This window comes from Photinus pyralis, unplaced genomic scaffold, assembly GCF_008802855.1.
Source record: "Photinus pyralis isolate 1611_PpyrPB1 unplaced genomic scaffold, Ppyr1.3 Ppyr1.4_LG1, whole genome shotgun sequence".
Taxonomy (NCBI): Eukaryota; Metazoa; Arthropoda; class Insecta; order Coleoptera; family Lampyridae; genus Photinus; species Photinus pyralis.
The window spans coordinates 56,307,579-56,318,703 of NW_022170249.1; the positions used below are offsets into that span (position 1 = coordinate 56,307,579).

The 11,125-nt window shown below is 36.5% G+C and overlaps 2 protein-coding genes across 2 annotated transcripts; both read right to left on the reverse strand.

Annotated features, from left to right (window-relative positions):
• Positions 1 to 1,291: 1,291 nt before the first annotated feature.
• LOC116163654 lies at positions 1,292 to 2,743 on the reverse strand. Its single transcript, XM_031477697.1, has 4 exons — positions 2,500 to 2,743; positions 2,043 to 2,413; positions 1,833 to 1,967; positions 1,292 to 1,369 (listed from the first exon to the last, which is right to left on the reverse strand). Exons 1-4 carry the CDS (start codon positions 2,741 to 2,743, stop codon positions 1,292 to 1,294), a joined length of 828 nt encoding a protein of 275 aa, XP_031333557.1.
• A 4,276-nt stretch (positions 2,744 to 7,019) lies between these two features.
• On the reverse strand, positions 7,020 to 9,571 carry LOC116163659 (piggyBac transposable element-derived protein 3-like). Its single transcript, XM_031477710.1, has 3 exons — positions 9,551 to 9,571; positions 7,954 to 9,345; positions 7,020 to 7,052 (listed from the first exon to the last, which is right to left on the reverse strand). The coding sequence occupies exons 2-3, from the start codon at positions 8,980 to 8,982 to the stop codon at positions 7,020 to 7,022; spliced, it is 1,062 nt and encodes a 353-aa protein (XP_031333570.1). The 5' UTR covers positions 8,983 to 9,345; positions 9,551 to 9,571.
• Between the last annotated feature and the right edge of the window lie 1,554 nt (positions 9,572 to 11,125).

Sequence of the window (11,125 nt, forward strand, 5' to 3'; positions counted from 1 at the left end):
ATTTGGTCTAGCATCTTACCAGGGGTGGGATTATCGGTTTGTTCTTGTGAAGGAACAGGTCCCTCATCAACCCAGCTTGAGCAACCTGGCTGAGGTGTAGATGGTCTGTTGCTAGATACTGTACCGTCAGTTGGAGCATGGAGAGGATTCCTTGATTCATCGTCCGTTAAGAATGCATAATCGGGAATGGCGGATGGATCAAACGGTACTATGCCTGTGGCTACAAAAGAGGATACTGCATTTTTTATTGTCGCTGACTTCTCCCAGGCAGAACCCAGTAATTTTCCAAATTGGAGCCTTGTAATACGTCTTCCTGGATTTGCCCTCATGTACATGTTACAAGCTTCATAATAAAATGCTTTGAACGATTTAAAGAAACCTCTGTCCAAAGGCTGCAGGAATTGTGTGGTGTGGCTCGGTAAGCAAAACAAAATAACATCGTTTTCAACTGCATATTCTAACATCTCCACATTACTGCAGTGGGAAGAATGGCCATCTAGCAGCAACAACACTTTCCCTGTTGGTTTACGAGGAACAAACTGTTCTTTTAACCAATTGAAAAAGATGATATTATTAACATAAGCGGATTTTTCCGACATATAAACGATAGAACCAGGCGGCATTCCGTCTTGAAATTCAGGTTTTTTGTTCTTCCCTTTAAATATGGCCGTGGGAGGAATAAATGCCCCTTCAGCATTACAGCATACAATAACGGAAATTGTTTCCCCTTTTTCCGCAGATGAAATTGACACAACATTCTTGGAACCTTTAGCAGCGATGACGTGCTCAGGACGGGTGTTTAATTGTAAACCCGTTTCGTCTATGTTAAAAATGTGACCGGGTTTATTCATTAAGTCATTTTCAGTTAATGTGCGTTCAAGCCGAGAAAAATACGTTTCCACATTACTTCTGTTCATTGCCAATGAACGCGCCGTTGAAACACTCTCAGACTTTCTTATTGTAAGTTCCTTATTCCGTCGTAAAAATGATTCTAGCCATGGATAACCTGCCTTGCAGGATTCCCTATTAAATTTGTGCGGTAACTTCAACTGTTCTGCTAACTGAAAAGCCATGGAGCGCACAAAAGATCTGGATGGAGCAAATCCATGCTTTTGCAACTTCTTAATATGGCTTACAATTTTCATTTCATTTTTAGGACCCAGCGCAGACGAGGGGCCTAGATTATGACTGTGAATATCTCGTTTCTTCTTTCTGCGTCTCAAGGTAGCTTCGGGAACACCAAACTGGCGGCCAGCTTCTCGGACACCCATTCTCCCTGTTTCTATCGCGCTTATCGCCTCGGATAGTTGCTGTACCGTCCACTCGCATCTTTTAACGCTTCCCTTTCGTTTATATTCGGTCGGCATATCTATAAAATATCAATCACTTAAAAAATACTCTATGGGAATTATTACTATGACTGCGTCATCTATCCTCAAATTGGAATGCGTCAACTCACCTAACTATATAAGGAGAGATGACGCACTTAATATTAGCAGACACGTTTTTAAAATCGAGATAAATTGAGGTTAGGCACAACTACATACTATCCTACTGCCACAAGAAATATATAGAATAATATAAAATGAAGTGTTAACATACCTAAATAACTATAAACTTTGCGAACGAAATTTTTTTTTTAGTGAACACAAACTTTGCACTGTTAATACGCAGCCTACGATCGTTTGAATACAATGGCGACAACAGCCACAAGTTGCATGTGTTATGTCGATGCTGTACAGTGATGCCAAATGAAAAACTTGTATATTTAGTGCACAAACTGCCACTGCGTCATCTCACCTAGTGCGCCAACTCTCCTTGAATTACCCTACCTTAGAAACCCATTTCTTTAAAGTAGACAATGATGGTAGAGGGTAATTAAGATTATTTCTTACATACAAATAACATTTCTTGCTATAATATCTTAAAGTAAATGCCGTTGCAAGTTCTTCACGATTCCAATTTACCTATTCGTTTTTTTTAGACGTAATCAATGCTATTTGATTACGTGACAATACTTTACTCAACAAACTTGAACACACATCTTTTGATGTTAGTTTAAGGCGATTTTTCTTTTTATAATAACGAAGTAAATCATTCAGTCGTTTAATCTCCTTTTTATTCTCTTCTTTTAACGAAGAATAATCTTGTTTTAGCTTTGCATGTACAGCTAACAACTCTTCATATTTTAATTTATGACTGTCTTCTCCTGAGTCGTTCCTATTTATTATGGAAGTTCCCGGTTGCTCACTATTTTCTGGTTCGTTTGAATTGGACAATATATCACTAATAATTTTCCGACGCTCCCTTTTTTCATGTCTCCTATCTCTATCAGTGATCGTTGAACTTTTTGTGTTAGGAAGATGTAAGGTAGGAACTGCAGTGCTTTTTAAAATTCTTCTAAGCGGTAAACCTAAAAAATAGACAAAATTAAAAGTATAACAAAAAGAAGCAGAATTCCTGCAAACCTATAATTTTGAATATTATGTAGGTACTTACCTAATAATTCATTTTGCATATCCCTTTCATAACTCAGTTTATTAAAGTGCACGGAACAGATGTAGTGTGTATTGGGATTAAACTTGTCGTCACGTTTACATCGATTAATCCACTCTAATCTTATCGTGTTAGTCACTAAGTTTTTCCCTTTGGGAAACGCATAGAATTTTATGTCTTTTCCCAGTTTTTTAACGGTAATTACGTTATTATTACAGCCATAAATGGCACATCTTATTCCCGGCATTGTGGTACAACTATACTTATATACCTACTTATTTTGCCAATTCTGAGTGCAATACCATTATAATAAACACTGTCGCGATACAGTACGCATACCCGCACACGTCAACAAATATTATACACTCGCAAATTAGACGAAGAAGAGTATTAATTTGGCAATTCTAATCGAGCGATATACATGCTGCTATGTAGGTGCTGTAGGTATGACTGTGACGTCACCACAACCAGCGCTCCGGATAACATTAGTGCATAGGGATTCGGTCATCCTTATATGTTTATCATCCTTGGACTGGGACAGGCGGTGGTTTCGCGATGTGCCGGGATAAACTGTATAAAGGACAATTAAGTAGTGTTTTGATTAGTTTAACGATATTGTATTTTGGTAGTTTAATAGTTTTAGGATGGCCATCCTTCACTCCTCAGGATGTAGGTAAGCGTTTATTATTATATTCGTAGAAAACCGTTTGTTTATCATTTCCACCATTGTAATCCAACGCACGTTTCGCACGCAATAGTTACGACTTACGAGTAATATTGAATCCAACCCGAGATGTTGAGAAGATGACTGTTCCTCTTGAGAAAAAAGTACATGTCACAATATGGTGATTAGCCAATCATGCTATTCATTTCGTGCACAACAAGTGACCTATTTGGATTGAGCAAGGGCACTGCATATTTGGTATTTATAGAAACATGCAGAGCTCTTTGTGATTTAAAAGATAAATATATTAAATGGCCTAATATAAATGAAGGTAGGTACCAGTCATGCAAATAAAATAGAGAATATCAAATTTATTATTCAATGATAAAACCAAGTTCCCAGGAGTCATAGGTATGATTGATGGATGTCATATCAGTATGGGATATAGTACGTTTCTTCGCGTTCGCCAGGAAAGAAATTTGCAATGTTTTTTGCAGCTTTGAGAAACTGGGAAGTTTTTATCCTAAAAAATCACCACTATACCTAAACATAGGAATAAAGTTTGCGTTACTTACTCTATTTTAGATGTGGCAGCTCCTACACTCACTCCTTCCTTAAGGTGGTTTATACGTTTTCTTGTAACTTTTAAATTGTGGGCGGTCCGTTTTGTTGCCGGTGTGGGGACTCATCCTACCTCTTCGCATTTTATAAATCGATCGAGATCTCGATCCCTGATGGGCCACTAAACTTCAGGTTTTCGCTAATTGATAGCTGGCTATGGTCTATACAGGGTGATTATTAAACATGCGGCAAAAATTTAAAGAGCTTTGTTTAATCTAGTGAAAGTCCGAACTCGATACATGACCTAGCGAACGAAATATGTTGATTTCTATTATCTTAAGCCTCGGTTGAGCGCACAGTTTTTCCTGTTCCCGATTCACTCGAAGTCCTATAACTTTTGTTCCGGTTGAGCCTGCTTTCTGAAAATCATTAGCGTCTTTCCTTAATGTCCAAAGTACCTGTACGCCAATTTCAATACGATCGACCACTTTCAAGAGTTATAGCGCACGCAGACGGACGGACGGACAAGTACGAGTATAAGAATCTGAGGATTGATTCTTAATAATTTAGTGACAGTGCTATGTTGTAAAAGGGCGAAGTCAATCTTTAGTGGCTAACTTTTAGGTGATAGTAGTTCATATCCATTCGATAAAGTTGTCACTTACCTCTTACAACGAGCTTTATAGCTTTTTTTCCGATATGAACTTTCATCTTTTCTAGAAGTGCGCCCCATTTGCATACAAGTTACTATGTAATTACAACAAACAATCCTCGAGTATTAGAATGATGCGGTTCGCAAACTCTTATCCGCAGATTGCATTAATAGGTGTTTGTCTATCGCTGTTAATAAATGATATAGACAAATCATACTAGATTACTACTGCTTACCTACTATATTTATTCTTATTTTGCTTTTTTACACTAATTTAAGCAAACCTACCTATTGTATTATGTGAATTGTGAACAAAACATTGATTTTTTGGGGTCTCTCCCGTAATATTGACTAAATAAATAAACCTGATGTTAGTTTTGTTTTTATTTAAAGTGTATATGTATGAAATTTCATTTAATTGCTTCCATAAGTAAGAAAGTTGGCACTGCACATCCTACACAAAACCAAATTTAGAAAATGGCGATTCATTTGCTTTTATTCCAAGTGGCTATGTATCAAATTTCATTTGAATGCTTCCATAAATAAGAAAGTTGGCACTGCGCATGCGCAAAACCAGATGTTGAAACTGGCGTTATATTTGCTTTTTCGTATTTCCGAGACTAAAGTGACAACTTCACTCCATTATGACAAGTACTGAAGTGTCACTTTTTGTCCCGCCGGGATTAAATTTTACGAAAATCCCGGAAGGATGAAATTACTAACAAAGCAATTTCAGTAGGTTGTTCCACATTTTGTATGCGGCACTACTTCTTAAACGCATCGTACTGCTGTTCATATAGTTTTTTGGATTTCGGTGGTATCAATTCTTTACCTACTTTGGCTGCTTTTTATCAATATCAAATACACCTTTGTCACCCACCACCAAAATTATGACACTAGCAATGACAGTTCCTATGGTAACTTGTTGAGCAGCGATTTTTTGAAAGAACGCGTTCTCTAACTCCATACATATTAAGTGTGTCAGTTCGGAAGTACGAAAAATATCGTATATACCTTGCGACTGAAGTAGTGGTCTTAATCCCTCAGGTAAAAACTTTACCTTCGGGATTAAAAGTACTACTTCAGTCCCGCGGTATATAATATACTATTATTCCAAGTGGTATTATGTATCAAATTTCATTAAATCCCTTCATAAATAAGAAAATTAGCACTGCGCAGGCTCAAACGAAATTTTGAAACTGACGTTAAATGTGGATTTATTCCAAGTGGCTATGTATCAAATTTTATTTAAGTGCCTCCATAAATAAGAAAGTTAGCACTGCGCACGCGCAAAACCATATTTTGAAGCTGATGGGGTTAAATTTGCTTGTATTCCAAGTAGTTATGTATCAAGTTTCATTTAAATCCCTCCATAAATAAGAAAGTCGGCACTGCGCATGCGCAAAACCATATTTTGAAACTGGCGTTAAATTTGCTTGTATTCCAAGTAGCTACTGGAAATTTATTTAAAACTTTGGTTGTTATTTGTATCAAATTTCATTTAAACCCCTCCATAAATAAGAAAGTTGGCACTGCGCATGCGCAAAACCATATTTTGAAACTGGCGTTAAATTTGCTTGTATTCCAAGTAGCTATGTATCAAATTTCATTTAAACCCCTCCATAAATAAGTAAGTTGGCACTGCGCATGCGCAAAATCAGATTTTGAAACTAGCGTTATACAGAGTGAGCAACAAAGATTGAAGCGTGCCGCTTCAGCTAAATTGGCAATGTGCCGCTCATAGCATATGCTGATTTGATACAAGATACGAATAGACGCACGTCACTGTGACAGCGCAGAACGTCATTTTCGTATACAACTCCATACAAAGAAGGTAGTTTTGATATTAATAGGAACAAGCGGTGATGACGCACGCTTCAATCATTGTTGCTCACTCTGTATTTGCTTTTATTCCAAGTAGCTATGTATCAAATTTCATTTAAATACTGTCATAAATAAAAAAGTTTGCAATTCGGTTTATATATGGTCGAGATGCGAAAACACTCTGACTGTTGATCGATTAGGCTCAATTTTTGGAATTGCGTTTTATATGGCTAAAGCTATACGCATATTGAATTTCATGCAATTCGGTTCATAACTAACGGAGATGTTAAAAGGGCCTTCCTTATTTTTTGGGCTACATTGCCAATTCACGAACTCCGAAATACAAATTTGATAAAAAATCCACCTGCAAAATTTCATCGTAATCGGTCCATTCGTTTATGAGTTATCGTGCTAACAGACACCGCAAAATTATAACCTCGCTAGGAGCTCGTTAATAAATACCTATCTTTTGTTAAAGTAAATCTTAAATTCAAGTGAAACGGTTTTCGCGCGCGCGTATGGGAAGCAGAGTACGGGTGGTGATAGAGAGACGACGAACGGAACGTGCCGCGTGCGTGTGTTTTACCGGAGAAATGACCATAAACATTTTATACAGACATTAAGTTTTATATTATTCATTTTACATGCACTTAGTGTTATCATTGTTAATAGTGTTAAGGGATGGCCATCCACATTGGTAAGTTTTTATTAGCAATTACATTCTTTTTCAACGTGTCGTTCACATTGCAATTTATTCCTACGCCGCCCAAGTGTCATACGTCGAGTCATTCGCAATATCTTTCGGTCCTCGGTTTTCGTTTGCTATTGGCCGAACTCACTTAGGTGCACCTCCCTCTAGTTTACAAGTCACAGGAATAGACACACCCAATATCGTCAAAATCCATACAGTTTTTACAATATTTTGGATTTATTTTTTAAAATATTTTGAAATGAAAAGACGCAATGAATAGCAAATAAAAAACTGTATCGAGTTACATGGAATTTTTTTCTTGAGTAATTTTTTTTATGTCGCTCTCTTTCTATAATTTTTTATGCGAACTACGTCAAACACATGTTCAAAATCATGACGTAACTTGAGACATATAGTCATTAAGGACCTATCCCAAAAGACAGAATCCATTTTTAACCCAGATATGCCTGATTTTTTTTTGGTGCAGCAGAATTTCCAAATTTAAGAATTTGGGTCCTTATTGATACAATTAAATGTAAAAGTAACTATTTCCGAAAAAAGTTTTGGTTTTTCCAAAGAAAATGCCCGTCCTTTTAAAAGGACAGTAGGCATATGCACAACACTTCCATAATAAGTTTTAATATTCAACAAACATTGTAATACATGTATTTACAGGAATAAAACGAAAGATACATAGATAATATAATAACATTAATGTGTATGATAAGGTATGAAGCAGTTGATATGTAATGCAACGTCACATTTTTGACATTTTGTGGACACCTTTTTATGACAGAGGCGGCATCTTGTTTGCTTCTCTTGGCTCATTATGAAATGATCTATTCTGTCATATCTAGTATCAATATTTTCTAAACTAGAAAATCGACTTCGTTTCGCAGAAATTTTATTTTCACTTTGTAGAAGCGTTAATACAATTCTCCGACGAAAAGTCAAGTGATCAAGCTTACCGCCTTCATTTCTGTGAAGGTGCCAGGCATTCTGGACACACATATCCAGACAGTGGCATATGAGTGGAAAGTACCATTTCTTTCCTCGAATTCCTACCCTGTAGAGACTTATGTTCTGATCTCCACGATCTACGCCACCCATATGAGCATTGTATACCGAAAATAGTGCAGGTTGATCAATGGAAATCTTCTTTTTTTCTTTTTGCGAATATCGCTGAACTTTTTTAGGAGGAATAACTTTTTCCGCATTGGATGCCATGTTTACTATATTATTATCATTCCATGTGGTAACTACAATACGATGATCTTCCGTACTTTTATACTCAAAATATCCCCGTTTTCGCTTCTTTACCATAGTTTTAGTTTCTAAAGGACATTTCGACATACGATTTTCACGTACAGTTCCGGTACCTCGGATACCTTTCTCAGACAATAGATCAAGCAAGGGCACAGTTGTAAAAAAATTATCAAAGAAAATGTGATACGGAAATACTCCTGAAGATAACAGCACATCTGCATACGTCAATACAACTGAGGGTCCCAAACCGAAATGTTTATAGTTATCACTTATGACGCTATTAGCGCCTTGGTATGGCTCAAACCACGTCATGTATCCTTTGTCTGTGGATCCAACCCAAAATTTGTATCCATATCTAATTGGTTTCCCTTTTATGAACTGCTTGCATGAATGTCGCCCGAAGTACGGTACCATGCTCTCATCTACACTATGGTTTTCCGAGTGTGGTACAAACTCCAGAAACTTATCGTTCAGTTGATTGAATAGCGGTCTAACTTTTGCATATTTGTCTTTTTTATCTAAAATATTGTTGTCACAGCAATGTAAATGCGATAGTATAAATTCAAATCGGTCACGCGAAAGGGCACTGGATACAAGTTTATTGTGAGTGTCGGATACTGTTTCCCAATACATTCGTCTTCTAGAAACATGATTGTAACCACTAAGCAAGAGTATGCCAAAGAATTTCTTTATTTCACTGATTGTTATTTCAGTATGACGATTTTTTTGAGCCGAGTATATATTAGAATATGTTACAATTGAATTCACAACATCGTCATCAAAAAACAAGGAGAATAGTTCATAGGGTGTGCGATTTGTAACGGCCATTTGAACCAATGGCCAAGTGACAGCTTGTGTTACGAGGTCACTATTGGTCCACTTATACAGCTTTTTTGAAGAATTTTCTTTTTTTGTAACTTTGCAAGCGGTATATTATATTCAGGATCACTATCTGAATCTGACTCACCCAAATTTCTGTTATTTATTTCAGCAGTTGCCAAAAGTTGTGAAGGAGGCAAGTTATTTACCGACACTAAGTCTTCATCGCCAGAATCCTCGTCCGTCAATTGCTCACATGCGTTGTTGGGCGGCATAATTGTGATGTCGATACCATTTTGATCATCAGAACCTCTATTTACTATTGTTTGAAATTCCTCTATTTCTTGCAATAATTCATGTAATGTTAACCCTCTACAAAAAATTATCTCGTAAGAAAAAAGTATTACTAAATGCCTACTGTCCTTCTAAAAGGACAGCTGTAATTACACCCCCACGAAAGCTAGTGTGATAAAATTGCACATAACCTGACTAATAATTGTCGTAAGTTAAAGCTTTTTTGGCATTATTCATTAATCCATTACAAAATAAACACCTTTCTAGACACTAAAATACATACCCAACAAGCTTGAAATCAAGAGGATACGACATTTTAATTTTTCTTGAAGTTTAAGTGCACATGAAAACATTCAAACAGGTATTGTTTGAAAACCAACGAATGCAATGGCTTCTTTGACGTTTACTAAAGTTATCATTACAGCGCAATCTATGTAAATTGCTTGGAACTATCCAAAATATAGTCTACAGGAATCTTTAACGTAATGTCCTTATAGAAGGACGGTAGGCATATCTGGGTTAAATCGATTTACTTCAGATAAAGATCGCGGTTTACGAGCAAATTCACAAGGTGAAAATGGTCTTTGTTTAATTAATGCTTGTGATATATTTTGAACTTTTATGTGCTGCAATTTTGTCGGTGGTTTTCCAGTAACCCACATTAACAAAAGCTTTCTCATCACACCTAAACAAATGAGGTGCATATAATCCAATGGAAAAGCAGCTATCATATTAAGACCAGGAATAGATTCTAGTATTGTAGTTCCAGTGTGATGATCTTCATCTACCTTGTTTCGGAATTCTTGGTTTGTTCGATGTTTAAGGTTTGCTATTTGGGGAAAACACACACGATTTTCTACAAAATTACCTACTGTGTAACATTTTGTACAGGAACTGTAACCAGCGTGACCTTTCGTCTTTTTTATAAACGCCTTTGCTGGAGCGTCACAAACAAATGCTGCTATTTCAAATGGAAATATTTTACCATTAAAAGTAAAGCCGTTGTTTGTTAAGAAAATTGCTTCTTGAACAAAATCATTTAAAAATATATTTGGTTCTTTAGGTTTGTCAAAACCTTGATAAACACCAATTAATTCGACATTGTTAACATTACCTTGTAAATTACACAAAATTAGCCAGAGCTGATTGCTGCTACTTTTTTCAATAGGCAGACCATCGATATTAACACATATCTTAATTCCACTGGCAGGTGTTAAATGGGCTAAATTATTCTTAGCCAACAATTTTGTAACTGCTTTAATAATTCCAATGTGGAAGTACTGACCTGGTTCAATTGTTTTGATATGCAACTGTCGAGGTGTGTCAAGTAATGTTCGTGCATTGCTTGGGAGTGTAGCATCAAAAAACATTTTTAGCAATAGAAGTAATGCATTTAATGCGACATGAGGTATATTAAATTTAATGGCCCAGCAAGCTAAATGAGACTGAAAATTTTCACTGGCATGATCATTAGTAGTGGTAGGGAAATTAAACGTGGATGACTCTGGAGACGAATCACGAACGTTATTATTAGATTCAGTATCGGAACTAAATAACGAAAATTCATCACTATGCACTTCCACGTCAATACTGTCATCAACTACAGAATGTAAGGGTTCTACATTGCTAATATCATCAATAATAGCTAACGAATTGGGTACATCAAGATCGGAATTGGGTATATTATCAGCCACTTGCGGGACATCATAAGAAATCATTTCGTCGGCCAGATCGGTTCGTGTTCTCGCAATTCGATACTGGCTCCGAGATGCACAAACAGAATTTCTCTTTCGGGTACGTTACGCTAACAAGCTCCCCAGGTATGATCATGAAATTGATAGAAATGGATAGAGGACAC

Bases quoted from the DNA above. Each gene is read 5' to 3' on its own strand.
- LOC116163654 (XM_031477697.1), bottom strand. From the start codon at position 2,743: ATGCCGGGAATAAGATGTGCCATTTATGGCTGTAATAATAACGTAATT. The intron at 1,968-2,042 runs GTGTGTTCAAGT...AAAAACGAATAG, and splicing joins TTAAACTAACATCAAAAGAT to GTAAATTGGAATCGTGAAGA. The intron at 1,370-1,832 runs GTAGGGTAATTC...GATATTTTATAG, and splicing joins TAAAGAAATGGGTTTCTAAG to ATATGCCGACCGAATATAAA.
- LOC116163659 (XM_031477710.1), bottom strand. From the start codon at position 8,982: ATGGCCGTTACAAATCGCACACCCTATGAACTATTCTCCTTGTTTTTT. The intron at 7,053-7,953 runs GTAGGAATTCGA...CTTGTAAACTAG, and splicing joins AGAACATAAGTCTCTACAGG to AGGGAGGTGCACCTAAGTGA.